Here is a 23,798-nt window from a genome sequence, read left to right on the forward strand (position 1 = left end):
GGCCACTCAGGCAGGTGGAACTGTCCAAACCCAACATCTTTTTAAGTGCTTTAGTGGTGCAAATCACCTCTGGAGTTTGCTGCATGACATCTTTTTGTTTGTACTTTAGAGGGCTCTGTTCAAACCAACTTAGTGATATTTGGGTCCTGCAGCTGGATTTTGCTTTTTTCTGGGCACAGATAGCTCATGGATTTTAATTGTCTGAGTTTGCCACGCAAATAAAAAGTTCTATCCAATACTTCAGATGCCTCAGACATGTTTTTAGCAGATAAAAGTCATATAAAATTAAATGCTCAACAGCACAACTTTTTCCACCAAGCTAGGTCAAACTCTGGTATTACATTTTATGGCATTATACAAAATGCACTTCCATATGAAAGACTGCTGATTATTGAGGTTTGCTAATGTGCTTCATCTTGCAAATCAAGGACAGTTCATGGAGGGAGGGAACAGTTGGGAATACTTCAGCAATTCAGTTCAAAGGGGTTGACCAAAATAAAACGATGCTTATTTTCATTGACATTTTTCACATGAACAGCATTTTCTTTGGCTGAACATCTTTTCTTCAACTCTGTACTGAAATCAGTGTTATGTTTTTTCTCCTTGGAGACTGCCTAGCTGTTAAATGTAGAATATATTATTTCTAATTAGATTAAAGCTCCTTGTTTTCTTTCACTTACATGCTTCAATGTTTGAATATTTGTCTAGTTGCTACAGGAGATGAAAAGATGAAATGATCAGTCAAAACTGGTCCCTGGACTACATGTCTGACCAACCCCTTCATTCTGCTTCAGCACAGGGCAGTCAGATGTCTGAATGTGCTCAGACTGAATCCTAACCTTGAATTCTCAGGAGTGGGAAGGGAAGTTGTGAGCGCTGATAATGTCCAAGATGCCACTAAAACAATTTTTACTTTAATATTCTTTTGTAAAATAGTATTTTTTTATATATATGTAAAAAAATTTTTAAATACCAAATAAAAATTCTCATAATTATGTAAGATTTGTATGTAAAAAACAGAAGTCATTTAATGTAGTGAGTTTTTTAAAACTGGATTCTTAACATTCACATATAGTTTTCTTTCAAAATCTACTGAATAGCATAGCAATTCTGACAATCACCCTTAGAAGTGGACTTACTTGTTCCTTTTGCACTCCTCTGTAGGTCCATGTTATTGGGAAGACTTGCTCTTTACAATTTGCTAACACATAAAAGAAACTGCTCACATACAATAAACTAACATTTGGAAATGACTGCTGGTTAATGATGTTGAAACGGCTCAGGGTCCTCTGAAAGCGTTTTCCTTTTACCTCTTCCCTATCCATTTCTGCCTGTTTATGTCACTGTTCTTTTCTGTCTTGCGGCAAATCTTTGTGCTATTACATATTTGAGTAAATCCTAGCAAAAGGAAGAAGTTTCTCTGTGATTTTAGATTTCTTTCCTTCCTTTTTTCTTATGTTAGGCACCATCAACATTTTCTGTGCTCCACGAAGGGTGCTCCATACCACACTAGAGAAGCTGATATCCTTGGAAGGCTCGTTAGTTAATTAGCATGACCTGAGCAAAGATAGTACCTAGAGTTAGTTCAGGTAGCTGAAGTGAATATGTCTTCAAAATATATATTAAGTAGGAACTAAAGAGATAAGGATTTCTGCTCCTAATGTATGCATTTTAAGATATTTTTTCTGACAGATAATGTTAACCATTTAACAGGATGCTGAGCTGGGTGGACCACTTGTTTGTTTTTGTAATAGCAGCATGTGGCCTTACAGTTCTGTTTTCAAGCTCCCTTTTCCCTAAATAGTTGTTAACATTAAGCATTTTTCCAAGTGTTTTCTTTCAGGATTAATCTTCTCATTCGTCTCCTATTCCTGGATCAGTCAGTCCTCTTCTTTTCTCCTACAGGGTTACAAGTATATCATACAAGAAGGGGAGTGTTGTGGGAGATGCCAGAAGACTGCCTGTGAGGAGCAGCTATTCTGGTCCCGAGGTGATGCAGATACACGTTTGCATGAGGTGAGATGGTGGTTGTGTGGACACTTCCTCTTCTAGCAGAAGTGCCGTGAAATTATTTTGTGTTCCGTGAAAGGAGGTGAAGAAGATATGAAATATTTCTTCTATACATTAGCAGTGCTTACAAACAATGTTTTTAGGGGCATCTGACTTACTTGGTTCTAACAAGCAAACCCTCCCCACCCTTTTTGGCCTCTAAGGGAGCAGTATTTTTGTGTAAAATTAGTAATTTCATAAATGATAGCTCAAAAGAATGTTAATGGGACGTGATTCTTCACTGTTTGTAGGCTGTTTAAATTATGTCAATTAATTTGTATTACTCTATGGATAGCAGGCAGATGGGGTAGTGGGTTCCTTGAATTTCACAATCCCATTCAAATAGGATATCCTATTTGGTACACACTGAAATATCGGGAAGTAAATGAGGATAGAAACGTGAATTATTCTCTGGTTGCTAAAGATGATTGCTGCATGTCAGATCAAACAGCAGTGGTCCAGGCCACACTTGTTTTCTGCTCAAAATAACAGTTTGTTTTCAGACTGTGCCTCTGACATGACCTGGATTGGAAGCCCAGAGAATCACAAAGGTTCTGTGATCCCCTCAGGTTAAATTAAAGTGACATGACACCAAACGACTGGTTAAAATGTTTTACTTGCGGTAGAAAACAATTTAAACTTGGTAAAGGATAATAAGCAATGTGATGTCTTATAAATCTATAAGAAAGGAGAGGAAAGACAAAGGAAAGAGAGAAAGAGAGTCAAAGAAATGCAAATCACCACCCCTGGATTCAGTGCTGTCTCAGGTCTGGTAATCTTGGGTGGTGGGTGCACACACAGCAAAGTTTTCTGTCGCTTTTTAAGTTCATTTTATCAGCTAATTAGCATACTAGGCAAGGAGGGGAAGGTATTCCAGAAACTCGTTTCCATGAGAGACGAGGAAAAAGGTGTAGCAGGGGTTCTGCACATGCATTGAGGGGGAATGGGGTGCACCATCCCTTGTCCAATTGAGTTGGTGGTCATGCTCACCCTGCCCACCTTTGGTTTTTGCTCTGTTCCCACAGAGTTTTGCTGAATTCATGCTTCTTGAGCAGTCCTCTGGCTCCTGGGGCAGAAATGATCACCTCTTATCAGTTCTTGTCACCTCTTCAATGGTGAAGGCACCAAGTCATTAGCAAGGCCTGCGCTCTGTGGCTTACACAGTAGAGCCAGTGATTAGCGGTACTTGTGCTTGATGGCAAACATTTGGTTTCACTCAGTCCGGTTTCCCCCATTTGAGGCTTATCTAAGGAGTTTGTCAGTACAACTCCATACACTTCTGCTTCCTTGGGTGACATTCCTTAGACTAATCAACAAAGGCCACAGCTTGTCCTTGAGGTTTTCTGTGTCAATGAGTGTTTGAAGCATTCCTTCCTTCAGTTCCTTACAACCTCTTCCTTAGGATTCAAAGACCCCAACGGGGAGTGAGTGTGTGCAACAGCCATTTAAAATGCACTGAAGATACCCTACCAGTCTGGAAACCTCCATGGATATTTGTTTCTTTTCTTGCCTACATTTTTAATACAGTTTGTTCTGTCCCTGACCCAAACACCCCTGGCAAGCCTTTGCCTGCCCCAGTAGCGTGAAGTTGCTTAATCTTATGTAGAGCTCTGGATTCAACAAAGGCAAGAAGTGAAAGTTAAGTATGGTTAAAATAATAGCCCTTCTCCCCATCTCTTCTTCCCTAAGTATTGTTCTTTATAATGTGTCTGCATTTTCATCTACAGCTCATGTTCACATATTTAATATTAACTTTTTAATTGCTTCTTGTACAGCAGACTGCTGCTGTCTTTTAAAAAACGTTAATGCATCATTTTGCAGCCTGCCTCTTCCCTGATTTTACCAAAAGCATTTCTAAATGTGGATCAATATTCTTCTCTGCTTCATAAAACAAGCCTTCAGAAGGCCTATTTTAATGTCCCACTGTGTCTTACTGATTTCTGTTTTCCTAATGGAGCAATAGATCCTCATACTCTGCTGTCTTTTTCTTGCTCTGTCCTCTTTCAACTCTTTTGTCATTAACAAAGAACTAAATATTTAACACATGAGAGAAGTATTCCCTAACTTTCTGAGCAAAGCTGTTTGAATTTACTGGAGCTGGGGATCTGATTTTCACTTTCACTGTTCTTGAAGTGTATTCAAAGCATGTTAACGATGGAGGCATATATCTTCAAAGCAGTCATCAGCTCCTCCCAGGGCTGAATTGTGACAGCATCTTCTTTCTGGCCTGTGGTGATGTCTCTTCCCATAATAGCACTTGAAATTCCCACCTTGTCTGACCCATGGACGATTATAATCATTAGGACTGTCAGCAGGATCCGGTCTCTTCTACATTCTCAAGTATTTTCAGGTCTAGAGCCTATTGCCAAAGCCTCCCTCAGGCTGATCTGGAGCAGGTTCCAGCAGAAAGAGGGTCAGCTTGGCTACAGCGCAATGCAATGCAGCCAGCTACTGGGTAACAAAGGTAGATAGAAATTTAGTTAAGAGTGCTTTTTCTTCTTTACCACGTTATTTCACCTGCCCCTTTATTTTTCACCTTGGGGATGCTGCTGTAACTCCTATAGTCTACAAACAAACCAAACAGTAGGCTGTTCTATAAACTGGCTGTCGTGGTAAGGATTTGTGAGCTGTTGAGTGACAGACTGTTCCTGAGGCAGTGAACGTGCTTTTGGCAAACCAGCATGTTGGCTATTGTGGTCTTCCCTCTATCCAGTGACACAAATACTGCTGCCTACCTTTAATCCTTTTACAATTTCCCATCAGGTCGGCACAGAGTGGCGATCCCCCTTCAACCACTGCATTATCAATGAGTGTGTCCAGGTGAACAATGAGGTTTTTGTGCAGCAAAAGAATCTTTCTTGCTCTCAAATGGATGTGCCTGACTGTCCAGAGGGAACTGAGCTACGTTGCAACCAAATAATAGACTGCTGTCCTTCCTGCAGATGTGGTAAGGTTTTGTGTATGACAAATGGAATTAAAAGAGAATGTGTCTCATGTTGATCTCCTGTTTCTCAACAGCAATTTCAAAAGTGCATGTTATGCAAGTATAGTACTACTTTTAAGCTCTCCTGTATAATTTAGACATTGAGTACAATAGCACCTGCTGCTATTACTTTCTCTTTCCAACTGATGTTCCCTGTCTCCTCTTGAACTACTTACTGTTGAAGCTATTTTGCATTGCTTCACACAGCCATATCAGGCTATGTTTCTACAGTTCTAGCCTGCATTTTTAAGCATTTAAAAGAGGGCTTGAGAGACTTTTGGCATAGGAAGGTTCAACACTCTCCCCAGTGCCTGCTATGAACAAGGAGTTTGCATGCAGCCATCCTGTCTTCTGCATGTCTCTGAGCATTGTGGCTGTGGCTATTTCCTAGCATAGACTTGGGTCAAAAGTGCAAATCAGAAGATTTTGTTAATTGGCCTCCATCTGGGAAGACTACCAGTCATGTTTAATTGACAAGTATATACGCAACCACAGGGTGAGCAGTGGGAGGAGGAGGGGAAATATGCACTTTAACTTGCAGAAAACCTGAGTGCACCTTCTGAGAGTGTGAGGCTTGAACTGGAGGGGAACAATTATATTGTGCCACATACTTGTTAAAAAACAGCTCAGCAAGAGATATTCGGAGATGGAATTCAGGATAACTGACAAATTGCTACCTTTCAAGGTATAATGTAAGATGGCTCAATATGCCTCTTTACAGTGAAACTGGATCTAAATGTCCTCAGCTGGAACTCTAATAAGTCAAAAATCATACCTGTGGTTTATCAAATCTTGGTAATGTCATGATAATGGCAATGCTAAATGGAATATTATCTTCTTTTTCAGTACCCCTGAATGGTTGTCCTTTGAATGGCACTGTTATTGGGGTAAGACATGATTCCTTTTATTTGCTGTGATTTAGATATATGAATGAGCTTTTGAAGAACACAAACTTGCCAGAATACACTTAAGCAGACAGGACAGCTTTGTTCAGACAGAATCTCTGCAAGCAAGACCTTGGGGTAAAAGCAGTGGCAAGGGGCTCAGCATATGTATATCCAGTTCATGAACCTGCCACGGTCTTCCTATATGACAATGAGTATCTCTGCAAAATGAGGACAGTAATGCTTCCTTATCTTGAAAGAATGCTTGAGAAAATTGCTTAGGAACTGTGGTTATCTGTGTTGTGTAACGACTTGCAGGCTACCAAACACACAGGAAACTCTCTGTGAGGGATAATCTCAAAAATGATCCTTGCCCACTTCGGGGAAGGAAAAACTTCCCGTATTCTACCTAGAGGATAAGGCAGATTAAAAAAGGATGGAGACTGTTGCTCCACCTGTGTGGAAGGAGGGGTATCCCTCCTTGGCTATTAGCAGGGACAGGAAAGCTGAGCTTCCTCACTGTTTGACCTCTGTCCCCTTTCAAGATCCCTGCTGATATGCCCTCAGAGGAAATTTTTTCTCAACTACATATTTAATGGATAGATTAAGACATATTTAACCCAGCCCATGACAGTGGGAATGATGGGAGTTAAGCATCTGATCTCATTTATGCCGAATTTATCTTTGGAGAGCTCTGTCAATTGTCTATTGTTTCCCTAAATCCGTATTCTGGCAGCACCTCTGGTGTCAAGGAGCTCTAAATATTCTCATCATTCCCCAGGGAAACAGGTCCTCTTTAGTCATTTAACCTAACTTTTAACCTACGTATTCCTGCATTATCAATGTATGTCTTTATTTTTCATTTATTTAAAAGGTAAGTTTACCTAAATCTCTTTGGACATTTGAGGTATGACAGAGAACCTTTCTCCATCTATTTCTTCTGGATTTGATTTTTTTCATAGTCAATAGGCACAAGTTTATCAGTTTGTTAGAGCTAAAGCCCTGTCATCAAGCATCCATCATTCTGTGTGGGGATTACTTCCCTGTAGAATTAAATCCAAGGAATAACTCTGCCTTTCTTGTCAAAACACTGGGAGAAGGGTTTTAAAGTGGTAAAATTTGAAATAATCTGCTTTCTCCTTGATTTCTCTATTTGTCTCCTCAGTAGTATGTTGTCAAAACTAGTTGTGGCATTTTATAAAGATCATAGTTGTAGAGAATGTCATGCAGTACAGTAATTGCTAGCTCTTGCCACCTTCTCTTATATAGGATATGAACGTGTGTGTGTGTATATATATATATATAAAAATATATATTCCGTGTTACAAAAAGAGGATGTCTTTCCAGTTGCATGCTGTTCTTTCATGAACAACTGATTTTTTTCTTTTCCAACAAAATGTTTGCCTGATCTGTCAAGTAAAGTCTTTGTTCTATTTTCAAGTGTTTTAAAATATTTTAAAACACTGTAAAGCGAAGCATAAGCAAATTTGGAAACAAAATGTCATGTTGAAGGCAAAATCAGAATTATCTGTGTTTTGAAGACTTAAAAATAAACTATTTCATCTCTACATTATTGAAAAAAAATCCTATCTTAATAAAAGTTTCCCAATTTGGAATGAATTTCTAAAGTGTTTCAGCTGACACAGAACTACCTTTTGACTCATTCTTATTTGCTCTCTGGGTATATTGAAAAGTTGTGTTTAAAATGTTTTTCTTTTTTTTTTTTTTTTCTTTTAATATAGCTTTTAAAATGTGTTATTGTTCTTCCTGACAATTGGTCATTTTATCAAACACTGCCTGTACAAGATTTTGAGGGTGTAGGTAGACCCCAGCTGTTACATTACTTCTGTGCTCTTGCTGTCACAAATGTCAGGCATTACTGAAGTTAGCATTCAACAACGCAGTTACCAAAATATTTTCTCAGGATGGAGAGTGTGAAATTCGAGTTGAGATATAATCTCAGATGATTTCTAAACAAAGTGGCCATTTTGATTTAAAAAAAAAATAAAATTAGAGCATATATATTAGAACTTGTGTTAAATTCATGAACTTGAATTAAACTAGCTTCATTTAATGACTTACTGTAAGCTAATTAGCTATATGTCTGAAAGTTTTTGGGCAGCTGGTGTTACTACAGCTTTATCTTACACTATTCTCTACTTCAATGACTGTTCCAGAGTTCTGGTCAGGAAGGAAGATGTGGTGTCCACAGAAGTTTATACTTCCTGGATTTCAAAACCTTTATTCTGGGTCCTTTAAGAATAGGTTTCAAGTTTCATTTTATATCAAGGGAAAACTTTGCTCCATTAACTCATTCACTGAATAGTTCCAAGTTTTCAGTCTTTTACTGCAGTTCTGTTAACTGACTGTGTCCTTAATCCCTTTACATTTTTGTCTTGTATCTGGTTACCAATATTATATTCCAGTAATTTGGTGTATTGCATTCACTCTGCTGTTCTTAACAATGCTGTGGGCTTTAACTGCAGACTTCCAAGCAGGTGGCTGTATTTACCAAAAGGATTATCTATATCACTCATCTGTTTTCCCAGGCTTTTACTGAGTAGCATTTTTGAAGGAGATCTGAGTAGATTTGGGCTTTATGCAGGTTATTTTAGTTGCACTGACTAACACTGACTTAGCAGATGTTGACATTTCATTCTAAGTTAGCCAAGAAAACATGATAGGTGTATTATATAAAGGGAAAAAGATGTGTCGATCCATTATTTCACTCATTTCTGTCATGCTAAGCTATATTTGTTCACAGAAAGCCATTGTTAAAGCCATTTGCATGCTGATCCCTAAATACATTAAATAAATATCATAGAACTAAGGTGTGATGCAAACCTTGGATCAAGGTAAGACCTTCCCCCAAAAGTTCAAGGTGCTTGTGTGTGAGGATTTTGTTTCAACATGTCTCTTGTAAGCCCTACATTCCTGCCCGTAACAGTGATTTTATGATAAACTCAACTTTATCTATCCTTTTTTTATTTAATTGGAATGTTAGAACTACTAGAAGATCCAATGAGTATATCAATTGTAATATCAGTTGTGGCTTTACAGACTCTTCTGAGGCATTCTCTGATAAGCATTTATTTTTAGAGGGCCTGAATTAAGTACGATTATGACAGTAAACAGAACAAACCCAAACATATTTCGAATCAGGTCAACATGATGAATACAACTTCCAGATTTGCAAAGCTTTTATGTGTACATGCACGTGTGTGTGGAGCTACTGGTAGAGCAATACTAGTGTCGGTGTATTGAATGCCCTTGTGAGGCCGTGTAGACTGTTCGAGAACCATCACGCTGGTGTCTGAATGCTTTCCAATGTTGAGAGTAAACAAGAACTCTGGAGTTTCGTATGACATTTGCTATCCGTCTCTCTCCCATAGGAATATGTTATGAGTGTGTCCTCATGCCAGCATCCATTGAGGACTTTTAACCCTCCAGATTAATGACCTGATATTCACTACAAAATGTTAAACCAAGAAAGCTGAAGATTCCTGTGTGGAGGTCTCAAGCTGAGTTGTTAAAAGACAGGGATCTCCCCCTTGGTGTACCACTTCCATCATGTTGTATGTGGAGGATCTTTCTTCTAGACCTCCACAGAACAAGAAAAAAGTCATTGGTATTGCTGGTGCTTTATAGAAAACCACTGAGGCCTGAGGACCTCTGTTGTGCTTGGGTGCAGAGTAAGAATGTAATTAAAATTCTTTAATCAGAACATTTATCCTTCAGCGTCTGTATCGGAGTATTGGCTCTGAACTAGACATGAACGCATTACCTTTACACTGCTACTCTGGCCAGCTTCTTAGTTTTGCTCCATTTGCTCCATGAGTGTTTACTAGTGTGGAACAAGAAAAAAAAGGAATTTGAGGATATGCATAGTATGTAGCATGGGAAATTTCTGTTCCAAATGAAGTCAACAGCGACATTCCATTGACTTTTAAAGCACAACTCAAAGCTTTTATAATCTAGTAGTATTCAGTCTGTGTTTACCTTATTTATTAGGTTTTAGAAGTTCTTTCTGAAAAATCTTGAATACACTCCTCCCATTTTGTCCCTTCAACCACAGTGGTTTGTTATTTTGGGGTTGAAATGAAAGACTGTGCACTTGGGAGGCAGAAAGTCTTTGTATTTAGAATTCCTTTCAGTGCTAGGAATCCAATTACTAACTCCACATCCTTTTGTTTCCCATTTAATAGTTTGGCATTTTTGCTCTACATTTTAAATGGTTTTGCTTGCTTTAAAAATATGATGTGATCCAGCAAACAAGGTTCTGGGGAAGAGCTCAGGGAATTGGAATTGTGTGCCAGCTCAGCCACCGATTTTCTTGTAACTATGGACAAGTCCAGTTCTTCACTCAGTAATTCTGTTTCTGTTTGACTTTCTCCTTTCTCAGTTTTAAGCTTTTAGGCCTCTAGAGATTCTAAGCAGTATTATTACAACGACAGTAACAATTTCTGCCCATGGTCTGTGGGCTGCAATGGCTCAAGAATAGAAACCTGTTGGCAAAGCAATTCACTTACGCTTGGGAAAAATGAACTGGTGGCAACCACCTAACACGTAGTCAGGGTAGCTTGTGGCAAAATCTTCCACTTCCAAGGATCTGTTTTGTGCTTGCTAGCTTTGTAAGCAATAAAGTAAGAAATGCCAATGCTATTTCGTGGACTAAGGAATTCTAAAGGGTTTACATGAAAAATAGCTCATGCTATGCTGCTTGTTGTGGAATTACAGATGCAAAAATTTGCGTCTCTGGAAAGTGGGGGCATTGTTTCTCTGTTTTCTCTTGGAAAGATTTGCAATGCAAGACTTAATGGAAGAGATTTAACCTAGTTAAAATTGCTCATTTATCTGAGTTTTGTTGAAGAGACAGTCACTGACTTACCAACTGGTTCTAATGTTTCAGCCATGGAGACGCCTGATGGTGGATCAATGCACAACGTGTCACTGCTCCCTCGAGCTATCATCTCGGAGATACACTCTGACATGTACAAAATTAACCTGTGAACCGTGCCCGATAGTAAGTGCAAGTGGTCTGGATGGTCTGGTTAAGAATGTGTCTGATGAGAAAGTCGTGTTCTTCATCGTATACACCAGTTTATGTTCTGTACAACTCTGGGACCCGTTGCCTTAAAGTTTTCCTGAGAAGTCATGACCCTGTGTTCTTCTTGCCCTGAATTCTATGAAACATACCAAATGTGGTCTCAATACACAGTGTAGAAAACGTAACTTTTCATAGTACTCAGGTCCACAGGCACATTTTATTGTGTATTTTACAGTACTTACCTGTAGGGCAAAATAAGGTTTGGCAAATCGTTTGCAACAGGAACTGTTGTGTCTCCTTTCCTACAGTCCCAGTCCTATCTGTCCCTCCAGGGACTGGCAGCTTCAGGGCTTTCCTATGACTATTCCAAATTGTCTAATAGCTGGAGTCAATAATATTTCTGTCTGGTTCCCAGCCATGCCTTAGGTGATTTGAAGTGATTGTCCCCATCAGTTCCACTGGCCTTTTTGAAATCTTTGCTGCTGCTTTGCTGCCATCATCTGCAAGGAATGAGCTTGGCTGGGAAAGCCAGAGGCAAATAGCTCCCATTTTTTATTCCACTGACTAACAGTGTGACTGGAGTGCCTGACTACTGCTCAGTCATGTAGTTTTCTCTCTTAGCGCCAATACCTCAGGTAGAAGACCTAAGCAAGTTGCAGAGCTAAATTTCACAAAAAAAGCTGAAATGCCCCTTCTTCTGCCTTTCCCTGGATAATGGATGGAGCCCAATGGACTCAACCAAACCCAGGGCCTGGGCAAGCAGTGGCTGTTGCACCAAAAACCCCACATCTCTAACATGATCACATGGGATTGCCAGCTGATATCCAGGAGAGGCATATATTTCTAGGGTCCCTGAAAAAGAGAGGGGCAGAGGTTTGGATGAGTCTTCCACCCCTAAGTGGAACTGGAAATGACAATGTAGTAAGTCAAGTTTCTGTGGTTTAATCTGTACTGATAAACTAACCAGAGCAAGACTGCAGGCTCAAATTATATTCTGCAACCACTTACATTGAAGAATTATCAGCAGTGTCCCAGCTGGCCTATTCTCACTACCAAGCTTTTAAATAATGCCCAGACACAGGTCAGTGGTTAGGACAACCCAAAACCAGCCTGTTCTGTGGGGAAAATGCAATTTAGACACACATACATGTCCCACTTTTCTGCAGGGCCAGAAAACTGGCCTTGACCCCCTTTATTTGCTGCTATGGATGTAGCCTATGACAAAAGGGAAAATGTGGAATACTTTGGTTCTGGACCCTAATATCACCCCTCCTGTAAGGTATGATTATAGACACAGGCTTTTGAAAGGAAAATAAATGGCCAAGCTCAGTGCTGAGCATCCTCCTCACTTCCACAAAATGCAACCTGGCAGATCAATGAAAAAAACCCAGATACACTAGAATGATCTGTGGCCAGAAACATGTGTGCATATGTATGTTCCCACACAAAAATATACAAACATCAATTCTTGCTTTTCAATGAAAGAAGCCAGCTGTAGAAGTTAAAGGTAGAGGAATCAATAAAATACATGGTAAAGAAATTGGGAAACATTCCTCTCCTGCTTCTTTCACCACCCACACAATTCCCAAACAGCTCCTTTCCCCCACCTGACCCAAAAGTACAGACTAAACAAAAAACCCTGAAGAAAGGGCAATTTCCAGTTGGGCTTATTAAGCGCTATGAACTTGTGTTTAGGAGATGTGCAGCTACCCAAGGGAGGCTGTAGGTCTAGGTGTATGTATCCCTTTGTAGCCATTGTATTAAATCTGTGGAGCTTAGGGGGAAAAAAATATCAAATAAGATACAGAATGTCTTCATCTCCCTAAGGCCAGTGGGATTCACACACATATTTGGGATCTTTCCTGTCTCAGAGTCACTGATTTCATGGTATACCCAGATTAAAAGCAATTCCTTCATAATGGATAAAACCATGGGTTAAGAGTATATACTCTCTCAGGAGCACCTGCTTTCTACTGGATGCTGAAGCTGTGAAAGTAAATGCGCTGGTAATTGAAGTGCAGCCAACTGCAGCATGTTCTGCTCATCAGGGTCATTGTTTTGGTCATTTTATGACCTACTTTAGGTGCTTACATTTTTGCCAGTAGAGCAAGTTCACCTAAATAACAATGAACTATGTTTTCTTCCAATGATTTAATAGTAACCCCCCACCCCTCCTAAATTCTTTTTCTATAAAAAACATATGGATAACATGCATGCCTTCACTCAACCAGAAAGTGTTTGTTGTCTTAAAAATGTTCAGCTCATCATAAGCAGCTGTTGGTTATGTGTAGCAGCTGGAGACATTACTGTGGGACACTTCATGTGTTAACTCAGTCCCTTTCTGGTTTTGCCTTTTTTTTTTTTCTTCTTTCTTTCCATTATCCACTCTATACCTTTCTTCCTCTCCATCTAGTGCTGCTCATTCTCCCATGCTCCTTTCCCTGCCACTATTTTTTTTTCTTCCAGTGCCATTTGTGGGGCTGCATTATTCCTCTTTTCTTTCTTTCTCTCCTTTTTCGTTTTATTATATCATACCCTCTCTGATGCTCTTTTTACATTAGTATTTTATCAGGCCAATTTTCTTTTTCTCTGCATAGTCCAAATTTTCTACCTTAGCTTTATTCTTCCCTTTCCCTGCCCACTACTTACTGGTTATCTTGCCCTTTTCTCCTAGTTTAAGCACTTCAAACTACTTTTCCAAGTTGCACTGTGTAGTATTCATGAGCTTTACAGAGAAGCTCCTGCACACCACAAATGCAAACTGTCTGTCACTCAAAACATCATTTTAATAAGTTTCTTACCCTCTCCTACTGTCAGATGTTGTTTAGTGGACCTGACCTTGCAACTGTTACAGTCAAAGAATATTGAATTCAGTGGGCACAGCAGGCTTTCTAATTGGAAATAATCTTCTCTCCCTATTGTATAATAAATCAGTACAAGGATTAATGCCAGCCTTTACAAAATAAAAAAACAAAAGTATGCAACTAATTAGATTAAGCTAGTCTAGTCCTACTGTTTAAAAAAGCATTTTGCTGGCTATCACTTTGTCTACTGATTTTTTTTTTTTTTTTTTTTAAAAAAACCCTCTACAAATAAGTGTAGGAAGCATTCTTAAAACAAAATAAACCCAGAAAAATGTCCTTTACATTCTAGAATTACAGAAGACAGGAAATCCCTGGTTCTTGCTGTGGAAAATGTGTGCCAACTTCATGTGGTGTCAAGCTGAGAGATGGAAGGCTTAAATACCTTCAGGTAAGCTTTAAGCACTCTTTCATTTGTTTATGAGTAAATGTAAATGTAGCATGGGCTTCTGGTCAACCCAAGGAAAGTGTGGGGTTTTTCCTCCTTTTTGGTTAGGCAGCATGGTATTACTAGTGCCTTTTCTTTTATATCTCAGAATGGTTTTTCAAGGAAGTTCATTGTTTTTTGTTGTTGTTTGTAAATGAAAAAAGGGAGACATCATACCACAGTGCAAAATTCTAGAGGGACATTCTAGATGCACCTGGACGCATGAGTATTATCAGGGAACTGTAAATGGAATATGAGCTCAAACAAATACTTAGAGGAAATTAAAAAAACTAATTTTAAATGAGAAATGGATAATTTAAGTTGAAAATGTGGATTTTGAAAAATTTCTTCAGTATGATAGGTTCTTAAACAGGAGTGGGTATTTTTCTGGTTAAAACATTTTCTTTTATTCCATTCCGGAGCTAAGTTTTAGATGGGGAGAGTATGGGAAGAGCAATGAAGCTGGTGAAGGGTCTAGAGCACAAGTCTTATGAGGAGTGGCTGAGGGAACTGGGGTTGTTTAGCCTGGAGAAAAGGAGGGTAAGGGGAGACCTTATCACTTTCTAAAACTGCCTGAGAGGAGGTTGTAGTGAGGCAGGTATCTCTTCTCTCCAGTAAGAATCCATTGGACAAGAGGAAATGGCCTCAAGTTGTGCCAGAGGAGGTTTACATCAGATATTAGGAAAAAATTCCTTACTAAAAGGCTTATCAAGCACTGGAACAGGCTGCCCAGGGAAGTGGTTGAGTCATCATCCCTGGAGGTATTTAAAAGACGTGTAGATGTGGTGCTTAGGGAGATGGTTTAGTGGTGGGTTTGGCAGTGTTCAGTTTACAGTTGGACTTGATGATCTTAAAGGTCTTTTCCAACATAAATGAACCTTTGATTCTATGTGGGGGATGGTGGGGTGGTTTTATGTATTTATTTTTTTTTTAAAGAAGCTCCCAACTCAGCCAGCAGTTAAATATTCATATACATGTCTCTTTAAAAGACAATTCATAGGCCAAACTCCCAAGTTTCTCACCTAGACAAATTTCTCTTTTAAGTTAATGGAAATTTCTTCCCTGTTAAGAGCTATGTCAGGTTTTGACAGTCTTGACTGAGTTCTAATCAATACGGTTATGGAAGTAAATAGAAGATGATCTTGTTGATAAACAATTCTGTTTAGCAAAGATTTTCATGTTTTGTAAACTTCACCACCATAGTACATTAATTGAAATATTCGTAAAGGAACAGTCAGGTTGTATAGTATCCTGAAAACTTACTGTCCCATGTTTTTTCTCTTAAATCTTTACAGCCAAATGAATCACTTCAGGATGGCTGTGATAGTCACTCCTGTAAAGTAAATGAGAAAGGAGAATTTATCTGGGAAAGGAGAATCACTGGCTGTCCTCCATTTGATTCCAGAAGATGTTTGGCTGAAGGAGTAAGTAGTGAAATGGGTCCTGTTTCCAGGTTTCCTAATAGACTCTGTCATGTTTATGGTTCTGTATATAGGTACCTTATGTGTATTAGGGTGGGAAACCCCAACCCTCTCCCAGCACCTTGGCTAAACTGAATTTGAACTTTCTTTGAAATTCAGAGAAATGTAAGTTTTCTTTATTTTAAAATATATGCTGGTTTTATGTGGGACTATACTGCTGGGGAGATGCTGAGCTTGCAGAAATTTTGTTCCATACAAAGCAGCAGACATAAGAAAATGGCTGTTCTAACAGTGTTTTCAGTTTGGTATCCAGAGCAAAACTGTGTGGGCAATTACACAAACCAAGAACACAGTCAGATCAGCCCCTTTTATTCTACAAATATGCATAGGAAATGCTAAGACATTTTATCTCTGTATGAGGTTAGGGAAAGGAATTTTCACAGTGCAGTAAGAATAGCTTCCACATTTGGAGTTGTTTGGTGTAATGGTATAATGAAACCTCCACTCAGCATGTCCACCCATCCTTCCTGAGATTTGAGGTTAGCCACACACTGAGGAACAGAGTGCAGGTTGGGGTGTCACACACGGGGTCCTGCTTTTGCTCATCTGCTATCACACAGGTGTTTATATCCACCTGTCCCCATTTTCTTAGGCACAACAGGAAGCTGGAAACCTTTAACAAGGCTTGTGCCCAAGCCCCTCTCTACATACACATCAAGCAAATGGAGGATTTGAGATGTATGATGCAGGAAGAAGAAAGCTTCTACGGTGCATTTCTCACTTTGTGAAATCACTATAGCACACACAGTTTTGCTATACAAACAAAGAATCAGAAAAATGCTGGATTATGTTACAGGCTTGGGGTTGTTATCCTATTCTAAAGGTCTTCTTTGAAAATCAATGAAGAATAGTTTATTTTTTAACCAGAACTTCCCAAACTGCATTTATTTTCCTGCCATCCAAAAAATATGAACTATTTCAGGTATAAAATTAGTGGTTTTCATCTAGTTACAGATGGAAAGTTTAGGTTTTTTTAATTAAAAAAGCCTCCAAAATTTTGCATGTAAGTTCAGGTGTTTGGTGCAATGATGGCATCACCCTGCAGTATAAATATTTCTCCATTTTGCCTTTCACTATGGGTTGTCAGTAATTTTCCACTGTACATATATTTCTGAGAATTATTTTCTACGTGGTAGTAATGAAACAAGAAAAATTAAATTTTTTGTCTGCTAAAACTTATTTAGCAGATGTGATATTTTACGATGATTTGCTTATACATTTTCAGCTGTTGTGGAATAGGCATGCTTTCATCTATATTGCTAAAAAAATCATGAGGGACTATTTAACTTCCTTTCTTAAACAGACATAAGACTAGAACGCTAGTGGTTTTATCACTCTGGTTCCCAGAAATTTATTTGTATTCAATGTCTTTACTTTAGAAAGCTCCTAATATAAAGTGAAAGCAATATTTTCAGGTGTTGAACTTGCCGATATAATCGATTATTTCAAGTCAGCTGTCAACAGATAAAATCACAAGTTAAAAACCTTAAAAGGGATAAAGAGGTGATTACTAATGTAGATTTATATTTTTGTAGAATATAGAAATACCATTTTTGTTGTCTAATACCCTGTTTTAAACATCCCATTGTACTCTTCCAGCAGAACAAATATGTATTACTTGTGCCAAAATAGAATTTTTCTTTTTTGATCGTTTTAGGGCAGAATTGCAAAAATTGGCAATACCTGCTGTGACACATGTAAGTAAATAAGCCAAAAATCTTGCATGGAAATTGCAGAGAGTGTAAGCTACTGGGTAAGGAGGTACATTTTGTGTAAGATGCAGTTTAATGAAACAGAGCTAAGCAATGTGGTTAAAATAAACCATCAAACAAGTCTACCCTCTAATTGGGATACTGCTGTCATGTTTTGTTTGTCCAAGAGAACACGTGTTTTGACAGTATTCACAAGTGCTTAGAAAGAAATAGATACTCTCCACATTTTATGCAGATGTTAATTATGAATGTTTTATTTTATTGTTCATCTAAAGATAACAGGAACAGTATTGCAGACACAGGTTGACAAGTCACATAACCTGATACTGAATATGTGAGGCAACCACTTCATGAATAATCAATCAACCTAAAATGAGTTTGCCAAAATACCCTGGTGGCAGTAATGTAATTTTGATTGGTTTTTGATAATGTAATAACCAAAAAATGGTAGGGAAAATGTTTGTCAAAGGTGCATTCCCTGCCTGCATCTTAAATTCATCAGTTTAGGAGTCAGTCCTGCAACTCTTAATTTCATGCATCATTGTGTAGATAAACCAAATGTCAGTCAGGCTGTGAGCGTAGGAGGGGTTTGTTTACATGAGGAAAGATTGCAGGATTGGGTTCTCATTTCTAAAATGAATCTCTGATGCTTTTGTGAACAGACAACTCTCAGTTTTCTCCTTTGTAAGTAAAAAATTAATAATACCGTGGCTCATTTTTTTTTTTAAAAAAGTAACAAAAGATTGATGTTCTCATTTAGGGTCAGACTATCAACATCTTGCCTGTGTTCCATTATATGTTTAGGTTTTTTTTCTCTATGCATGTGCCAATAAATAAAAGATGGCCAGCACAGCAGCCCATCACCACACTGGTACAGTAACTGCTGTAATAATACCCCTGATGAAGGACGTTAACTCCAGGAGGGTTTGCAGCCATTGCCTGTCTGTATAATCACGGAGTTCCGGCTTGAGAAATAGAAGTCAGAAAGCTATTGAGATCGACTGTCATCAAATGGCTCAAACAGGCAATTTAGTTTAGAGAGCATTAATCTACCAGGCTTCAAGTAAAGAATACTGAAAATTATTTATTAACAAAACCAGATTTTAAGATTCAAAAGACAGGGTGGCGGGCAGGCTCTGCTAATTGAGAATGCCTACCACTGTAACTGAGGAGAGGAGAAACCCAGTTCCAAATGGGTCAAAACATATATTTATTTAATAGTTATCGTCATTTAAAAGTGATACTGTCTTGCAGCAACAAACAGATCTAAGGGAAATATCACATGCCTAAAACCACCCGTATTGTACGAGCCTTCAAATCCTTATTTTCCCATTGATGTTTGCGTGGATATAGATCAAAACTGAAAAGTCCTGTATTACAGGGCAGGCCTATTCCTGGTCACTTCTCTATTCGGGGCCCTTCAGAAGAAAAAAGCCAACATACTGCATCCAGCCAACTAAGCATGGGTTATCAGTTAAAGGATGGTGATTAACACATACCTTTGAATCAAACAGATTCTTCTAGATACCAAACTCTCTTTCTCTCTCCTCTGTATTTATATCTTTCCACCAGGGCACTCAGTAGCAACATGCAGTCTGTTACATACTCTACAGGGAACGCCAAGGCTTGGCAAAGCTACTGTAAAACCAGAGTAATTTAAATATTCTTAAAAGTCAGATAAGAGAATAATCAGTTTCTCATGGACGCAGAGACTTAGATATAGGTTACACTGCCTTCCCAGGTCTTGAGAGAGTTTGTCTTTCAGACACCTCAGTACCACAAAGAACTTGTTCTCTCAAGTTCAAAGCACAGTTCAGGATGATGCCTTTAGTTCAGAAGAGTCCTGTGTGGCTTTGAGCAAAGGTTGTTTAAGAAGCCAGTTTCCCTTTCTATGTTATGCCTTGGCAATTGGAGTTCATTAGTATGTCTGAGGGCATTGTTCCAAGTTTTAAGTATGTAGGAGCACATAAGTGAACAGGTTCATCTTCTCATTAGATTTTTGTGGTACTAACAAAGGACTTCATTATTTGCAAAGGATATTCCTTATTTTCCCACTTAACAAAGAACTTCTTACCTCTTTTCCTTGTTGATCTCATATGTCTTGTTAAGTTACAAGCACTTGCCTTTGCAAAGGAGGCACAGTTTACAAAAAGTAAATGAGAGTATTAAAATAACTCAAGAACAAGGCGATAAGTCAGGATCAAAAAGGTGATGAAGCTGTGTTGAGTCTGATGACAATTATTTTGTTTGGTCTTCTCAGTTGTGCGGACACAATTGTGTATTCCTTCCAGGTGGACAAGTTTTATCAAATGAAGTGATGAAATAATTGAAAGAGAACTGGCAGCTCCAGCCCTGGAGCCAGAAACACTCTTCAAGCTTTTTTTTTTTTTTTTTTTAATGAAATGTAAAGCCTTAGCAAGGCACAGAGCCAATTTGGTACTAATGTTCCCATGCAAAAGGTATTGAAAGCTGTTTGCTGCTAGGAAGATGGATACATATCTCTTCAATTTATGTATTTACTTAGTTGTGCAGTTGGCCAGCTGAATTCCTTTTGCTCTCTGAAATGCTGTTGTGTAGTATGTAAAACATAGTCCAGTATTCTGACAGAAATTCCATTGGTTACCTAGAAATGAGTAAAAGTAGGAGCCTATCTTTACACAGAGGCATAGCACTATATTAATGGTACAAAGAACTGCTGTTTGCAGTGCATAAAATATCCACTTAAAAAAGCATTAGCTCCTTCACAAGTCTTTAGACAGGGACCAAAACAGACAAGAGCGTTCAGAACAAAATATTCTGGATTAGTCTGTATTTGAGCATGTCAATGGCGAGGTTCTGTTCCAAAGTGGAGGAGCAGAGTCCCTGTCGACTACTGCAGTTAACAGTTCATAGCAAACCAACCTCACTTCACAAAGAGGGATCAGCACATTTCCTGAGCTTGCACCCTCCACACATAACAAATCCAGATCTACCAGCTCTTGTGTGGATTTCTCCTTAGATGGAAAAAAGCAGGGAGAATTTACCTAACACTTAGAGCAAAAAGTGTTGGGAAACAAGTATCAGAGTTTTTCATGACTTACTGAAGACAGTGGAAAAGTTCTCATTGACCCAAAGTTAGATTTTTGCAGAATTAATTTTCTAATTTTGTTTTTTTTTTTTTTTTCCTAGTTTTTCTTTTTGCCATGGTAGTTTTCTGCAAAATGCACCACATGTGCAAGGACTGTTAGGAATTGTCAAATCTAGGAGCCTGATAGAGGCAAGGTTGCCACAACTCCATGGCCCCAGGTCCAGGCAACAGTGAGGCTGAGCATGTATCCCAGTAGGCACACACACAGACACATGTATACAACACGCACACACGCTCATTCTTTACATACACACAGAGGAACACAGTACCTGGCAAATACAAAAAGCATCCACATTCTCCTCCAGATCTCCTCTCTGGCTGATCAGGATGAAGGTCCTTAGTGGTCTTAGGCACTCGCTCTGTCTTGCATCCCTGCTAACTTAGACTCATGGGCCCTATGACCTGTGGTCCAATTCCACTTATGCCTTCATGCACACACATCCACACAGAACAAAGTCCATCATCCAGCACAAGTAGTTAGAAAAAGAGTTTAATGAGAAGACAGGACAGACTGCAGTGATCAAACATAGGTCAAGGTGAGACAAAAGTATGGACCAGCAGCTGTTTAACATGAAACTAGCCCCCTTTATGCCTTTATCCATCCATTTTTCCATGCTTGTTCCTCAAACTACTTTAATCTGTCTCTTCCCCCACTTTTGGTCCCTCTCCTAAAAATCCCATGAAAAGTAAGTCTTGTAGAATCCCAAAATGTTCTTCCCTAGCATGGCAAAAGGAGTCCCACATAGTCCTGAAGGCAGTGACCCACCTCAGTCTGTAAGGTGATCTGGAGAGCTGTTCCCACTGACTCATCTTGAAGGGCATCATCCCAAGACAATGGGATCTCTCTCCTGTGACAGCCCCGGGAACAGCCAGGTCAGGGTGCTCTGTTTCTCCAGTTAGGTTATTGGGGTTCCCATGTGTGTCATCTTTTTTCCTGTGAGCCTGCTTGCCCAGTGTACCATTGAACTATCTTTAAAAGGAGAGTTATCTAACCCAGAAGGCACATGTTAGGTGGCAAGATGGCTTTAAACCAAAGCAGTTACTTGAAAAGAAACATGAGGGAAACTGCTCTTCAGTTGAATTTTAGGGCTGCAGTGTGATATAGGCACACAGCTCTACGTTAATTACTCTAAGGAGACACACCTAATTCTCTTGCTAGGGATCTTACAGTAATGACATCTCACTAACAGCAATTCCAGTAATAAGGGGCAGTTAAAAAAAGCAATTGTCAGCACTGTCAAACACATTTTTTTTTTTTATTTAACTTGGTAGGTGTGGAAGTGGAATGCCGACCAGTAAGTACCAGACTGCAGTATAAAAATATCAACGGATGTGTGGCTGAAAAGGAGGTGCCTATTTCTCATTGTGAGGTAAATAACAAAAGCAACTAGCCCCCACCCCCCCCACCCCCCTGCCAAGACCTGTCCTTAGTATTAGTGAAGCTGATTTTCAGATCTGAGTCTACAGTTAAGCGCACATATCTGTCTTCAGGCTCCGAAGTTGATTTATGAAAGTGTAAATAGTTATTTAGATGCATGATACTTAAACAGACTTTTAAACTTGAGCACTATGATGTGACTCCTCTGTTAGTCTGCATACTAAGCTGTTGTGTTCTGCATGTCTTGTGCATTTCTTCCGTAATCAGATTAAAAATTTAATTTCCTGCACTTCACTGCTTACACCTTATAGAGCAACTTCCATTTGGAAGAGGAGCATGGCTTCCCTTCTGGATGTTCCCATCTCTCTGAGATTGGGAACCAAAGATGACATTCTATTCCCAGACTAGGTTGTGGCAGGACAACTGCTCAATCTGAGACAACCATGTTTCATGCAAGGATTGCATACAACCCTTGTACGCAATCCAAACTATGGCATACAAGGATGGCAGTCAAGAAGATGGCTTGTACCGAGCCCCTTGACTATTCCCTTTAGTTAAGGCAGTAGGCAAAATGAGTTTTTCTTTACCATGGCTACTGAGAAAAGAATCAGAACAGGAAGAAGTATTAAGAGCATACATGCCCAGACTTTTCAGATAGCTACTTGGTGAAGGCCCTTCATTAGCTGCAGAAGTCTTAATAAGAGTGGAAGCTTTAAGAACAACAACACAACTACCTACCTTTCATTAAAAAGAATAATTATTGACCTCTTGTCCTGTCCATGAAGTCATAATCATTTCTTTAGCCATAAAGTCATATGTATTGAAGTTTCCTCTGCAAAAGTACAGATTTCACTTTGTGAAACTGACCGTATATTGAGTAAACTAAATACTTCTGCTATGACTGGTATTGAGTACAGTTTTTCCAAAGTCCTCCCTGATGTTATGAATTTTTTTTGTATTAATATCAGAAATAAGAGCTCAGAGCCACAAAAAGAAATGGACTCTGACAGTTTCATGTGGGCCCATTTGTTTTTACATCATGAAAGCATATAGCTACAGGCATTGACAGCTCGGTCTAAATTAATAAAGCGGACAGACAAGTAGAACAAGGAAAAATAGCAACCAGCAGGACAACAACGGATGTGTGGCTTGCAACATTTGGGTTAAAGCACTTTCTGAATGCATGATCTCATACGGCTGAGACGATAACCATATGTGCTTAGAAGCCAACACAACAACCCTGGACATTACTTATGATATTTTAAATTATAGGCTTTTTTGTGTGTGACCAGTTCCTTTACCTCTCCTTTGCTATGCTTATGCTGATGAGACCAGCACCCCACACTCTGGAATCAGATACCTGTTTCTGAGTTCATGGTTTACAGCAGAGCACTGAACTCCAGGCACACAGTCATCCATGGATGTTTTGAAGGGAAGAACTTGGATTCTGATTGCACTGAGTCCTGGCACTGTTCAAACTTGGTATCTCTTTTTTCCATTTAGGGCAAGTGCAGAAGCAATACCAGATACTCTGTTCAGACAGGGAAATGGGAAGACCTGTGCAGCTGCTGTAGAGCCACTCAAACAACCATGGTCACGATGCCCCTCCAGTGTGCCAATGGGACGGTGGTGCAGTATTACATCCCTTCTGCCTCTCAGTGTGAATGCTATTCTCGGAAGTGTACAGAGTGAATATTTCCAAGAAGCCCAGTTGTTTAATCTTAAGTGTTATGATGAAGGAACTTTACAGTGCAAGCCTCATTTTCTCTCTGTAGACCATTTTATCCAGTAGAATCCTGACTAACTAATTGTATCAACACAGCAAACAATAAAACTTACTAGCACAACA

The 23,798-nt window shown here is 39.1% G+C and overlaps 1 protein-coding gene across 1 annotated transcript in view; it reads left to right on the forward strand.

The window, feature by feature from the left end:
* VWF (von Willebrand factor) overlaps window positions 1–23,798 on the forward strand; it is a 146,861-nt gene extending 123,063 nt beyond the window's left edge. The window contains exons 44-52 of the mRNA XM_074825700.1: window positions 1,906–2,016; window positions 4,813–4,996; window positions 5,879–5,919; window positions 10,826–10,939; window positions 14,117–14,215; window positions 15,547–15,675; window positions 17,390–17,429; window positions 21,844–21,941; window positions 23,453–23,798. Coding sequence (XP_074681801.1) covers window positions 1,906–2,016; window positions 4,813–4,996; window positions 5,879–5,919; window positions 10,826–10,939; window positions 14,117–14,215; window positions 15,547–15,675; window positions 17,390–17,429; window positions 21,844–21,941; window positions 23,453–23,641 — 1,005 coding nt within the window. The 3' untranslated portion in view covers window positions 23,642–23,798. The remainder of the gene's footprint in view (window positions 1–1,905; window positions 2,017–4,812; window positions 4,997–5,878; window positions 5,920–10,825; window positions 10,940–14,116; window positions 14,216–15,546; window positions 15,676–17,389; window positions 17,430–21,843; window positions 21,942–23,452) is intronic.

Source organism: Strix aluco, chromosome 5 (genome assembly GCF_031877795.1).
Source record: "Strix aluco isolate bStrAlu1 chromosome 5, bStrAlu1.hap1, whole genome shotgun sequence".
Taxonomy (NCBI): domain Eukaryota; kingdom Metazoa; phylum Chordata; class Aves; order Strigiformes; family Strigidae; genus Strix; species Strix aluco.